The sequence below is a fragment of the Apodemus sylvaticus genome, chromosome 14, assembly GCF_947179515.1.
Source record: "Apodemus sylvaticus chromosome 14, mApoSyl1.1, whole genome shotgun sequence".
NCBI classification, from domain to species: domain Eukaryota; kingdom Metazoa; phylum Chordata; class Mammalia; order Rodentia; family Muridae; genus Apodemus; species Apodemus sylvaticus.
This window is the reverse complement of record NC_067485.1, coordinates 66,415,058-66,430,005: the sequence shown is the minus strand read 5'-3', so window position 1 is coordinate 66,430,005 and position 14,948 is coordinate 66,415,058. Positions and strand designations below refer to the sequence as shown.

At 41.8% G+C, this 14,948-nt stretch overlaps 1 protein-coding gene across 3 annotated transcripts in view; it reads right to left on the bottom strand.

Annotated features, from left to right (window-relative positions):
* The window catches only part of Nsun6 (NOP2/Sun RNA methyltransferase 6), a 43,267-nt gene that overhangs the window by 8,292 nt on the left and 20,027 nt on the right, over positions 1 to 14,948 (bottom strand). For all 3 annotated transcript variants that reach the window (XM_052156683.1, XM_052156684.1, XM_052156685.1), the window contains 2 exons: positions 10,865 to 10,984; positions 2,706 to 2,850 (listed from right to left, as the gene is read on the bottom strand). In XM_052156683.1, coding sequence (XP_052012643.1) covers positions 2,706 to 2,850; positions 10,865 to 10,984 — 265 coding nt within the window. The remainder of the gene's footprint in view (positions 1 to 2,705; positions 2,851 to 10,864; positions 10,985 to 14,948) is intronic.

Sequence of the window (14,948 nt, the reverse complement as noted above, 5' to 3'; positions counted from 1 at the left end):
CTCCATATAGAACATTTTCGCTCTACTTCATTTACTGTCATGGAAAAATACTTTTCAAAGAAATCTTCATTTTTTGATGTATACTGGTAACTCCCCCCCCCAACAAAAGAGAGATTATAGTATACTCCATACTGTCCTTATCATGAATGTGTGCACCTGTTCCCCAAAAGCCTCATCACAATGGTGTTTTATTTTATTGACCAGTTGTGGTTTTCCTTTAAGTAGGTACAACTCTTCTGTAGCCTTTCCCTGCTGAAACCCCTGTCTTTCTTAATGAACAGGACAGCTCTTGTATATAGAAGATATGAACCTTCCCCATAATATTCTATGAATATTTGCCACAATATTTTCTTAGCTTTAGTTTTTTTTTAACCTGCTTACATAAATGTCACATATTAAAAGTTTGGTTTCATTCTTTCCAGTGGTCCCCAGTATGAAGTCATAGGCAAATGGTGCAGACAACCACCATCACCCTTGCTAGGGTGGGGAAAGGAAGACAGCGGGGATGGAGAACAGATTTTCTCCTCCTCATGAGCTCTTCCTCTCACAACCTTCACAGTCTCTTTTACCCACCAAGTTGCATCCATTCTGGTAAGTTACAGACTGGAGTATCTAGAGCCCTGGACAGGTGATCTTCCAGGGCAGGCCAAGGCTCAGGACCTGCCTGCTCTGTGTAGAGCCTGCTCTGTGTAGAGCCTACAGCAGCTAAGCTGTGCTCCTTCCAGAAGCTGGAAGTTCTAGGTCCACAGAGCCTTCCTCTGCTTTACAGCCTGCAAGTGTCTAACACCTTGTTCTTCTTGCTACTTTAAAGTTATACTAAGTTAGCTATTGATATACTGTTAAAAAAAGATCAAAACAAAAGATGTTCCCAGGGCACAAAGGAAAATAGGAAGCTCAAATGCCTGAGACTATGGGGGCATCTCATTCACGCCACCAAAACCAGTAAGATACAATAATTTGTTTAGGGGCATACAATATAGAAATGCATAAACTATGCAATAAAACGAAATAAAATGGGGAATTTTAAAAAACGGGTTTTAATAATAAATTCAGTCATTATTAGCTTCAAATGGCCTGTGATGGCTATCTTTGACAGTACAGTTGATAAGAGGGGTTATCAAAATGTAGAGTAGATAAACAGAAGGTTAAAAACATAGCATAATATAAACACCGCTAATTCAAAAGAAGACAACAACACAGGAGAAAACACATCTATACAGCACTAAGGCAATAAGGAACAAATGGCTCAAGCAAGGCTTCACTGTTCAGTTATTTACTGGAAAAAATGGATTAAATAGTTCAGACAAAAGACAGCATAAATGCACTGAAAACCAACCAACCAAACCCAGCTAGTCACTGCTGTCATGGCTCGTCACTAACTTCAGTGTATTTGAGGCCACTTAAGAAACACACATCTGGAGGTGTGAGTAAGGGTGTGTGTGGAGGCGTTTCCAGAGACCTCTGACTGGGGAGGAGGCCCAGGCCAAAGCTGGCAGCCTCATTCTACAGAATGAGGTCCTGAGAACAAGGAGGGTGAAGCAGCGGACAGCAGCCCTTGTCTCTGCCTCCTATGATGCAATGTGGCCAGTTTCTCGTGTTCCTCCTACCACAGCCAGAGAAGCATTCAACATCACATACACCTTCCCCACCGTGACCAGGAGGACATTAACACCAAGTTCCCTATGATGGGTAGGTCAGTAAACCAAGGTGCACCTTCGCACTGTGAGGCAAAAGGATCCTTTCCTTTGGTTGCTTTTACCAGGTGTTTATCACAGCAACTAACACACAAGTCAAAGAGTGAAGCATTTCTATGGGCATTTGCTGTTCTTCAAAGGACAATGTGGCTAGTGGGTATAGGAAAGAGATGCTCACAACAGCAAGCCTTCAAGAAAATGCAATGAAAACCACAAGACATACAACCTGGCCCTGTGAGGAGACTGTTCTCAAAAGACGAGAACACAAAACACCCTGGTCAGAGCATGGAGGAAGAGAGCACACGTGTACCATGTAAACAGATAAATGTAACCACTAGTGAGAAGAGCAGGTTAAGTGCTGTGTGATGCAGAGTCAGAATGCCAGTGGACATACATGGCTAGGAGCAGTTGTCACAGAGAACTATGCTCTCGTGTTCACTTCAGCACTTAGAACAGTCATGCTACAGAATCAGGTGTCCACCAGCAAGTATTGATAAGAAGAGGTGCAGTGCATGCACACAGTGCAGCACTCTTCAGCCTTGAGAAGAAACCTTGACACTTGCAAGAACATGATGAATCCAGAAGATATTATATCAGCCAAGCCCTCAAAACCAGTTATATCTGAAAGCTAAAAAGTCAAACATATTGAAGCAGACAGAGACAGTGATTATCAATGGCAAGAAAGGACAGGGCAAAACTATGGAAAAGTTGCGAAGTTTACGTAGACAGGAAGAGTACAGTTTTGACCTCCAGTACACAGTGTGATTCTATACTTAGTAATAATATATATTGCATTTCAAAGCTGTCAAGAGTAAACTTCGAGTGTCTTGCCATCAAAACATTAACACATTAAAGCATTAACATAGACATTGCATTAAATATTACATAAACACTGACACACTGCCGTAATTACTTTCTGGTTACATCACTTTCATACCTGAAACAAGATCCAACGAGTACATGAAATCATGAGAAAAAACCCACAGACCAAGAAACGCAAACTCAGGTTACCTTCTGCACCATCCGTCACATCAAGCTGAAGTGCCTTTGTTGCATCGAAGCAAAATGCCCGGATAGAATGGAGCCCTAATAATGAAGCGTGCTGCTCTAATTTTTTCACTTTACTTGCTATTTTGTCCAATGCTATTACTTCTCCCTAAAAAATGAAAATGGAGTGTAAATAAAGCAGTTATGAAAGTCAGCAATACCAGAGACCAGTGTAATAGGTGCTTTTTGCTATCCTCCCGCCCTACCTGCTGAATTTCTTAACCAAATGTACTTCAAATTTCCGTTGGCGGTGGTAGAGGGCTTCCTAGCAAGCACAATGTCCTCCAGTCATTCCCAGCACTGAAATAGTAACTCCTTAAATATCTTGTCTTTATTTTAAACACATGCCTGCCAATTGTTCTTCAACCTAATCTACATAAATCAAAACTGAAAAAAGTTATTTGCAATATTTTCAAAAACTTAGAAACATTCCTGAAGGTAAACAGACCAGCACCAATCTCGAGTGACTGCTCACCTATGAAAGAGCAGAACTTCCTCTATGGAATATCTAGCTTCAAGGAGTTATGCAGAAATGAGTATCTGGAAAAACTCATCCTCGACTTAAAATTTTCACAGTACGCAAAATTATTTGAACTATGGTAACCAAAATGAGATGCCATGACCCCAATCGTTTATGTGGCACAGCAAAATTCTTTGGAAAGGCATAAAGTTCTCCAGGATCGGGTGGCCCCTGAGCAGCCCCTGAGGAGTGTGGCCCAGTGAAGCAGAAGAACCAGTGTAGTGGTTTGAGTGAGAATGGCTCTCACAGACTCACAGGAGTGGCATTATTTCAAAGGATTAGGACTCGTAGCCTTGTTGGAGGAGTGTGTCACTGGGGTGGGCTTTATGGTTTCACAGGACAGGCCCAGTAGCTTACTTCCTCTTCCTGCTTCCTGTGTATCCAGATGCAGAACACTTGCTCCTCTCCACCACAATGTCTGCCTGCATACAACCTTGATTTCTGTCATAATAGACTAGACCTATGAACTGCAAGCCAGACCCAGTTGAATGAATCCTTTATGAGAGTTGCTGTCATATGGTGTCTCGTCACAGCAATGGAACCTTAACTATGACTGTGTGTAAAGAAAGAGTCCTCCAAAAAGGAAACAGGAGGCAAGTCAGAGCCACAGAGGCAATGCCAGGAACACAGTTCAGCAGTGTGATCCCAGGTGGCCCTGGTGAGGAGAGACTGGCAATCCTACTTTAGGACAGAGTCTTGAACGGGTTTTGCTGAAGCAGCACCTCTGGAGGTCAGCAGTGGAGGAGAGTCCCAGTGGTTACTCCCTAGGACTCAGTGGGTGCTATCTCAGGAGGGATGTTATTATTTACAATGAACTTCCTTGGGCCTGGAGAATAGGCAAGGACCATACGGCAGGGAATTTAAATGGAAACTGCTCCAGATCTGGTGGCTGGGCAGGAGGACCAGGCACTGACTGCCTCAAAAGTTCAGGCTGCAGGAAGCTCCACTCAAGTCAGAAAGGGCATGCCCAGAGAGCCTCTTCACTATCTCACTCACTGGGAACACACTGCCGCCTGGTGGACTGAGCCTGAGGTCAGAGGTGGCTCTAGCACCATCAGTGTTGTAGATTCCCAAAGAAGACATTTCAAAGCCCCAAGAATGCCAGAGTGGAGGGAATGGTGACTCAGGAGGCGTCACAAACATGCAGACAGCTCCTCCTACTGCACCCGGCTCGTCTCAGGGCTGTTGTTCTTTGTGACCATCCCTGTGTACTGGGAGAACAACAGAGGCTAAGATCCAGAGCTTTCCAGGAGAGGGAAGCTCCCCATGTTGACTGTAAACTAAGTGTGGCCACCTGAGGCCCCTGGTGCAAAGGAAAGCTAATAAAATCCTGACAGTCAGGTGTGAACCAGGAGCCAACGCAGGCTCAACACCAGCATAAACCACAGAAAGACAGGTGGCCAGACTCATCTCAGCTGCCCAGTGCCAAGGACTCATCTCTGTGTCAAGGACACCAACAGACACTACTCCAGCACTTCATCTTTTCTCTCCACACCTCCCTTTTTTCTTTTTAGCATACATGTTAGCAGTATTTTTACTTTACTGTGTTGTAAAGCATTTCATGTTTTTTATATCCTGTCATAAGTTTTATCTTTTAATGCATGTTTTATTAGTAGAAAAATCCATTTTATTGTCTTTTATTCTTTTTTGTCCCATGGCTTCCTCCCATGTTTCTCTTACTAACATGCAGAGAACCATGGCATTGGACTGGTCTGGCTGCCAGGAGAGATCTGTGTCATAGCTTTCTTCAGGTTAGAGTACATGGATCCTGGGGCACTGTGTGCCTTTCAGTCCTGAGAATCGGAGCCACTGCCTCTGGCTGTGAAGCATTCACAACCCTTGCGTCTCTCTGTCCCTGGATGCCAGCGAAGCATGGACAAGTTTGGCAAACAGTCTTAGACATTAATCTTTTGTTTTGTTTTTTGAGACAGGGCTTCTCTGTGTAGCCCTGGCTGTCCTGGAACTCACTCTGTAGACCAGGCTAGCCTCAAACTCAGAAATCTGCCTGCCTCTTCCTCCCAAGTGCTGGGATTAAAGGCGTGTGCCACCACTGCCAGCTGACATTAGGGTTAGGGGATTAGCATGCAACCACCATTATCCTGGCACTTACTGTTGTATTCTGCTTTGATAAAGGTATAAAATATCTGACTGCTTGGAATAGCTTATCTCAGCCTCAGCCTCAGCCTCAGCCTCAGCCTCAGCCCTGTTGAAAGCCCCTCCAAGCTGGCCTGGTGCTCATTCCCACCAATCACATTGGAGGCCCTGGTTATCAAGTAAGCTGATGATTATACTAACAGTCTCTCTTTACCTTTTTAAATATAATAATTTATGTTTCCCATTTTTACTACTCACTTCCCTTTAAAACCATCATATTATTAGGCATAAAGGCTACACAGGCCACACACAACAGAGCAGCTGTGGAAGCTGTCTTATTGATCGTCAAATGATCCAAACTAGAAATCAACAAATAAACCAGAAACAAAATGAATTTAACTTTATAGAGCCTACAAAAATATCCCATCCAACACAAACAGAATATTCATTTAACCATGAACCTGCTCGAAGATCAACTATATTCTAAACCACAGTCATGTCTTCTTAAATGTAAAAAAAAGGAAAATAATTTCTTTGGAACTTTCAGACTGTACTATAATAGAGCTAAAATCAGTAAGAGCAACTATAGAAACTATTCATGTATATAGGAACTGAAAAAAATAAAAATATATTTATCAATCATTGAAACAATTGAGGTTTTTTTTTTTTAATTAGGAGAAAAAGTAAAAGCAAAAAGTTATTACAACATCTAGGATGTAGCTAAGCAAGCTCTATGAAAAAGGAACTTGTTTGGGTTTTTTTTAGTTTTTTTTTTTGAGTTTTTTGTTGTTGTTGTTGCTGAGTACTTACCTTTTTAAAAAAAAAATCAGTTCTCAAATACATAACCTCATGATGCTTCTTAAGATCTCAGGAATATAAGGAAATATTCAGCACAAAAGCAAAAAATAACAAAGGCAAGATTCAGTCAAATGTAGTCTAAAACAATAATACACAGACTCAACCAAAAGTTGCTTGAAAAGATGAATACGACTAATAAACTTCTACCTAAAACAAGTCCCTCCAAAAAGAAAAAGACCCAATTAATAAACTTAAAAATAGAAAAAATTAAGGGTGTTATATCAGATGTTGATGAAATATAGCTCATCAGTGTCTACTTTGAAAACTTATGTTCCAAAAGACTAGCAAATCTAGACTGAATGGATAAATTCCTAAACACATATGATGATCTACTAAAATTAAATCAGGAATGTAAGCAGATCTCTAGCATCAATGGGGATGAAGAACATTAAGAAGACTCTGAAAGAAACTCCCAGAACTGGAAAGCTCCACACTGGCCTCCATCACACTTGGAAAGAGGAGCTAACTAACGTCAACATTACGGAAAATCTTCAAACTCACTCTTGAAGCCAATAATGCTCTTATACCAAAACCAGCACAACAAAGAAAACCACAGGCAACTTCTCTGATAAACACAGACAAATGTGTTCTCAAGAAAATACATGCAACGAAATTTGAATGACATTTGCAAGAAAAATGGACAGAACCAGAGATCAGTGTGTAAGCAAAAAAAGCCAGATTCAAAAATACAAGTATTGTATATGTTCTCCCATATGCAAAAGTGTGTGTGTGTGTGTGTGTGTGTGTGTGTGTGTATGTGTATGTGTGTGTGTATGTGTGTGTGTGCACCATAAGAATAGAGAAAGTAATCCTAAGGGAGGTGGGAAGCAGGGACAACAACGGAAGTCATGTGACATGTACACAGAAGTTGATTTGTGGGGAAGAAGGGGGCCCAGAATGAGAGGTGGGATGAGCGAGAGGAAGAGAAACAAAGTATAATGGTAAATGTATATGGAAATGTCATAATGAAACTAACTTAAAATATCTTACTTAGGCCAGACTTAAGGCAAAGTCACATGGTTAAGTTCTAAGAATATATTGAGTCAAAGGGTGATGCTATGAAGTAACAGTCCTTACATGTCGGATTGACTCTTCTGAAAATTTTTTGTTTGAAAAAAAATGTATATATCACCATATATGCCACTTGCATCAAAACTATAACACATGAGATTTCTGGTCATGTTACTAGATACCATCAGGGCTTTAACAAATCCAACAACTTGACAAACAGGTTGGACAGGCAAAACCTTGACATTTAAGGTGAACTAAACGGAGAAAGTAGGAAAGAGGCAAATGAGGCTCAACTAGACTACAGAGAGAGTGAATCCCCTCACAAATGCACTAGCTAGAAGCTGCTTTTATATACTTGTTTAACTAATAACAAAAAGAATCAAAAGCTCCAGCTAACCCGAAGTATCCAACAGCCTACCTACTCTAGGACTAGGCCGCATGGCTACTTTTGTCTGACAGCAAGACGGTAAATGGGATGTAAGAAGGCACATAAAATGGGCAGTGGACAACAACCTTAACTACAGCCCTTTGCTGGGCTGGTCTTCAGGTGCAGCAATAGAGACAGACACAGAGACCAGAGAGGCAGGGCATCCCAGCTGTCTCAGAAGTCATTTTAGATAAGTAAAAACCATAGGAACCAAGTGATTGACTCTACCCAGCATTACCAGAAACATCGCTTATCTGCAGCTGTACCCATGCCTTCAGAGCAGCACAAATCCCCTAACCTACCTCAGCTCAACAAATGTTTACTTGTATGCCACCAAGGCATGTGGTTTTAAACAGCATCATACGATCAGAGAGAGTGGATTATTCCTAAATATCCACTCTCTGTGGAAAGGCTTGTTTCACTACAGACAGTAGAACTCCTGGGGAGCACAGCGCCATGAAGAGTGCCCCTGCCTCGCGGGTGCACAGCACTGGTCCAATCCTCAGCATCGCACCCACCCTAGGCAAGCTACTTTTAACAAACACAACCAATATATTATAAATTACAGGCAGACCATAACATTTTCATAGCAGCATTAGTAATCACATCTATGTTCTGAGTAAACTGAAAAGGTAGGTACATTAAATACTCCAAAAATTAACCCTTGACACGCCAGCTGCCATCATGCCTTGTCCCCTGAAGTGTCCATTTATAAGTTACACTCTTTAATCATTTAAGGTTCTGTGACACATTGTGGGGCAAGTGCAACTGGGAACAGGTCTGGAAAAGCGAGGTGGAGAAGTATCCACACCCAGGTGATCTCATCTTGAGGCCAGCAAGAGCAAGGCTCCTCTCTCCCTAGTGTCAGCCTGCACTGCCAGGGCACATAGCCCCACTAACCCCACCTCCCTTCTAGTGGAACTCACTTCCCTCTAGGCCAGATTACATGGTATAGCACCTGGGATCCTTCTTAACGCAAATAAATCATTCCCAGCACATCAGCCCCAGCAAATACTGTACACTTTGGAAACCAGTACCCCAAGATTTATATACCTCTTGTTACATCCTCCTCCCCTCCCCCCCACACCAATAAAGAGAGCTCCTGTTTCACAGACTATCATCTAAGAGAGCAGTGTCACTGGATATCAGAGCCCAGGATATCAGTGCCCAGACACCCCAAGGGAAGAAGCAGAAGGTTGTCACCCTCTCTGTCCATCCTAACTATATACACAGCATGCTTCTTGCTGCATATTTTTACAAGCTCTCCCGTAGCTAAGTCAGCTCTTCGTCAATTTCGTACCCACCCCTACACAGCCAAAAATCGTACAATCACATAGACTACCCTCACGATAAAGTTCTGAAGGACACATTCATGACAGACATTCATGACTGCCTAGTAAAAACTGGACGTGTCCATATCTCAGTGTTGGACTCAGCTTTCTAGGCTGTTATCTCACTCTCAAAATCCGTATCCTCTGCATCTGTTCTTTTTGCTTCCTGCTTATTAAGAAGACTGAAACAAGGGAGAGACTGCCCAGCATGTACTACTGCATGTGTTCCGATCCACTCCTGTTTCCAGGGTAAACTGTTTCACGCTACCCCACCCCCCACGCCTCCTGCACCTCATTTTCTGGCCCATCGCTCCTACTCAGTCGTCATTCTCTCTCCCCGGTGTTATCACCTTCTCACTTAAATATCCTCCTGAGCACACAAACATCACAAAAAGCATCTAGGTACCTTCAACTCCACATTGCGCACTCCCGCATTCTCTGCAGGTTAAATTTTAGCAAGCATTCAGTACTGTACAGCTTGAAACAGAAAAGGTAGCAACAAATGGTCTTGTTTCTTCAATTGAATAAAAAAATGATTACAACATTAATGAGTTTTGAACACAGATAAAACCTGCCCATGATAAAAGAAATCTCTTTGGCACATTCATATGTAAAGAGAAAAATGCAGTAAAAATTGGGTGAAGTTACCCAGGATCAAACTCACTCACATTTGTGATAAAGAAACATTATCAAGACTACTTTCTTTTCTAGAAATGCAAATGAAAGTTCACAGGGATGTTTATATGTGTACTGTTATGTGCACATAGACCACAGAGATGATGTCATGCTGATAATATTCTCTTTTTTTAATTTTTTTATTAGATATATTCTTTATTTATATTTCAAATGATTTCCCCTTTCATGGCTTCCCTCTCCCATAAGTCCCATAAGCCCTCTTCCCTCCTTCTGTTCCCCAATCAACCCCTTCCTGCTTCCCTGTCCTGGTATTTCCCTACACTGCTGCATTTTGAGCCTTTCTAGGACCAGGCCTCTCCTTCCTTCTTCTTGGATACCATTTGATATGTGAATTGTGTCTTGGGTATTCCAAGCTTCTGAGCTAATATCCACTTATTAGTGAGTGCATACATTTATGTTCTTTTGTAATTGGGTTACCTCACTCAGGATGATATTTTCTAATTCCATCCATTTGTCTAAGAATTTCATAAATTCATTGATTTTAATAGCTGTAGTATTCCATAGTGTAAATATACCACATTTTCTGTATCAAGATTTCACCTCACACCAGTCAGAATGGCTAAGATCAAAAACTCAGGAGACAGCAGGTTCTGGCGAAGATGTGGAGAAAGAGGAACACTCCTCCACTGCTGGTGGAGTTGAAAGTTTGTACAACCACTGTGGAAATCAGTCTGGAGGTTCCTCAGAAAACTGGGCATGATACTACCGGAAGATCCTGCAATACCACTCCTGGGCATATACCCAGAGGATTCCCCAGCACGTAATAAGGACACATGCTCCATTATGTTCATAGCAGCCTTATTTAAAATAGCCAGAAGCTGGAATGAACCCAGATGTCCCTCAACGGAGGAATAGATAACATTGTCTAAAATAATTTTTTAGTGGTGGTTTATACCTTAGTAGCCCATCTAAATTTAAAATCTCAAAACTAAGAACAAGAAAATATCTCTTAAGTATTTCAGTTAAATAATCCTGTAAGGGAACAAGTCTAGAGTTGTATTAGCAAGATGGCAGTCTCTTGAGATCACAGCCATGAACTATGTAAATGGCCGAAGCTACTATGTAGCTTCCGAGGTTCCCTTCAGTGGCTGGGGGAACTGTCTGAAGGGAGCCTGCCCTGAAGACATCTTACCCTTCAGTGGCTGGGGGAACTGTCTGAAGGGAGCCTGCCCTGAAGACATCTTACCTGGTCCTGCATCAGGGCTGCAATATGTGTAGTTTTGCCTCCAGGGGCTGCACACAAATCTAGAATCTTCTCTCCAGGCTGAGGATCAAGAACGTGAGCTACAACCGTTGATGGTAAATTCTATAAGAAAGAGAAAAAACATGAGTCTTGAAAATATAGCCTCTCAACTCAATAAACAAACAAAATATAACATTCTCCACATTTAATGTTGGAAGAAGTGAAGGACAGAGATTTAGAAGATACTGGTTCTTTCAGAGAAAGGCCAGGAAAGAGGCATCCAAAGGGAGGAAGAGCACACGTTCCCTAGCACTTCCTCACTGGCTCTCTGCAGTGACTTCAATTATCATAAAGACTGAAAGGGGACAGCGTCTACCAAGCTCTTACATGTACCTGATGTGACTTCAAGATGTAAACGCTTTAGTTGTCACCTTCAATCTACTTCTTCCTAAGTCAGTTACTGACACCAATCCGGAAACTGTACCGCGGCTGGTGGGATGGCTCAGTGGGTAAATGCACTTGCCATCCACCCTGACAACTTGGTTTTGATCCCTGTACCTACATGTAGGAAAAGAAGAACTACCACAAGCTGTCCTCTGACCTAAGCACACATGCGATGACACATTTGCAGACACACACACACACTTTAAATAAGGAGAACAATATCCATTTAATGAAGTTATAAGCCAGTGAGTATAGGCTTGAGAAAATATATGCAAAGTAGCAGTTTAACACTGAACTTTAAAATCAAGCTACCACTGGCAGTGGTTACTGAAGGATAAAGAATATTACCTTGCACCAAAATTTTCTTACACTTTATATTTTCTCCTATTTTCCAAGATATTTTGAAAAATTAGAAGAGTGACTTTTAACCTCAAAGTGATGTGGTGTGCGCGAAAGAACTTAAGTCATACAGGAAGAGTCTGGGTAGGCCAAGCTCTGGGCAGAGCCACTGTCATCTCTTGTACTACAGCAGACGAGGCCCTGAAACCAGAACAATCACAGCAAGCATCGCTTCCACCCATTCTTTAGCTTTTACAGAAATGAAGTGTGGCTACTGACAACTACCTGAGAGCGAAGAGGATTTACAATTTGTTTTTGCAGCACCAGTCTCTTCGGTCATCTGCCGTGTACATGTGCACGTGTCTTCGATTTGAGAAAAGCTCTGGTGTAGCTCTTCTACACCAAGGAAGCCTCACATTACTTGCCCTTTGGCCTCAGTCGCCCTGGGTGACTTCAGCTTCGGAATATTGTTTTAAGAACAATATTAAGAATATAAAACTGCTCAGATCAACATGGTGCGCCTACTGCACTTTCAGTGATGACCCTTCAACTACCTGTAAATACTACCATCACCTGACAGTGCACATTTTTCTAAAAACTCATCTGTGTTCTCCTACCATTATGCAGAACTATGAAATTTTCCATTTGTGACAATCTAGTACAAAGGTAAAAATTCAACAATAATGATGGTAATGACTTTTTTTCAAATTCTACAACTTAAATGAGGGCCATTGAGACGGCTCAGCAGGTAAAGGTACCTGCCACCAAGCCTGATGGTCAGAGTTCAGTCTGCAAGTCCCACATGGTGGAAGGAGCTGTCCTTTGACTTTCGCTCAGGGCCACAGCAAATGTCCCTTCCAAAAATTATGAATACATAAATATAATTTTAAAATTTTTAAGCAAAACTTACTCTTCTGATCATTTTTCTGTTTTGAAACTCCTTAAGGAAACAATTCCTACATTCCTACATCAGGTTCTTCTAGATCAAACAAGGTACTAAGAAACTGATAGCTAAGAAACCCCAATGGCCACACAAGGCTGCGATGAAGGCAGGTGATTTTCATTATCCTTCCTGTCCTCCATTCTGATCTTTTCAGACTTAGTCTTGAGGCACAGGAGCCCCGCCCTCCTCCTCACCTCCATGCTGCCTGCCCGCAGGAGCCCCGCCTCCTCCTCACCTCCATTCCCTGGGACCCAGTCTCTCCGTGTGAACAGCAGTGGCCTGACTCTCTCCTGCTGCCCTGTTAGTCTTTCTTCATAGCCAGAGAGATGTAGATTAAAGCTATTTTCAGATTTCATCTAACCCTAGTCAGAATGCCCAAGATCAATAAAACACATGACAGCTGTCAAGGCCGTGGGAAAGGGGAAACACTTATTCACTGCTGGAGGAAGTGCAAACGAGCACACAACCTATGGAAATCAGTATGAGGGTTCCTTAAAGCACTGAAAATTGATACACCACAAGATTCAGCTATCCCACTCTTGGGCATGTACTCAAAGGGCTTTACATCCTACTACAGAGATGTTTGTTCATTCCCGTTAATTTCTGTTTGATTCATAATAGCCAAAAATTGGAACAGCCTAGATGGTCATCTAATAACTGAATAAAGCTAGAAAAAAAATCATCCTGGATGAGATAACCTCAGACCCCAAAATATAAATATTGTATGTTTTCTCTTATGTGTGGCTGTTAGCTTTAAATCCTTCAAAATATAATGCTACAATATAAATAACCCCAGAGGTTAGGTACCTCATAAGGAACCAGGAGAAGGGGAAGGAATTCCCAAGGAAAGGAAATGGAATATAGTGTTCTAGAGAGATAAAGGAAAACAAATAGAAGAATTAAATAGGAAGGGAGACGGGAGAGAAGGGTAAACGTGGGGAGAGACAACCAACACTAAAGGGCACTTGAAAAAGCTTCCATATATATATATATATATATATATATATATATATATGGGATCTAACTGGTGTATCACCGAATAGTAGGGGAAGCAATGCTTCTACCAGATAGCTCTTGACTCCAAGTGAAACCTCCAGTGCCAGGAACAGGAGACTCCAAATACCACAGGATTCTTCCAAAGCTATTGGTTGTTCCCCATTGCTAAATTAAAGCCAGCATGCATCCACATATCACCAAGCACTGAGAAGTCGCGCTGATACCTAAGCAGAAGCTTTCCTGCTACTGACTAGTAGCCTGGTGCTGGAGGGACTGTCTTCACTACTGAGGAGAGAGGTAATTTTAAGATCTCCAGCTACAAATCCCACAACCTGTAGCAGTTACCTGTGTGCAATATATACTGGTGCAGCAGAGGCACACATGTTAAACGGGTAACCAACCGCTTTTTTATTGGATTGAAAGTCTACTCCATGTGATAGAACCCATACCTCACATTTCTAAACTTGCCCAGAACTTAAGTGAAACCCAAAACTCTCATTCTTTAAAGGCACAAAATAATACAAGCATTTCTAATGACATACTGCTATATTCATAGATCAGTGCCTGGCTCAACCCTCATCAGAGCAGCTTTGTTTTGCATAGACGAAAATTAACAGACTCACCACTGGATAATGTGAAAACAGAGTGACTTTAGACCACGTATTCCTAAATAGGGTATCTTCATCAAAGACCTGCCTGCTCAAGAACCTATGCAGAAGAAGAGGCGGAAAGACTGTAAGAGTCAGAGATGATGGACAACTCCATAGAAAGTGTCTTCAAGACACAACAGGACAATCCACAGATGAACTTAAGGAAGCTGTGCCAGCACACATAAGACCTGCCCAGATTCTAGCCTGAGAAGGGCCAGCCCTGAGGCAGGGCGCATCATGAGCCCCACTTCTAACCACGAAGCTATCTACAACTGATATAAACTGCTGCTAAGGTAAAATCCATCTTCTTCAACAGACTCTCACTGGGTATTTATAAACCACATACCAGAGCAGGCCCTATGCCATGGAATAGTTGGTCAATACAAAACAAACTCAGTGGTATATTTGTGGACTTTTTGTTTCATTTTGTTTTGGTTTTCTTTTTTCTTTCTTTCTTTTTTTTCTGTTTTATTGGTCTGTTGCTTGCTTGTTTTTGTGGGTTTGCTGGGAAGGGTTTTTTGTTTTGTTTTGTTTTGTTTTTGAAAGAGACAAAGAATAGAGAGATGGGTGGGCAGAGAAGAGGGAGGGACCTGGGTGTTGGAGGAGGGGGAAAATGTGATCAAAATATATTGTATAAAAAAATATCTTTTTCCAACTGAAAAAAAAATCTGGTGGTTTTGACCTAGTTTGCAAAGAGAAATTTAAAATTAAAAGA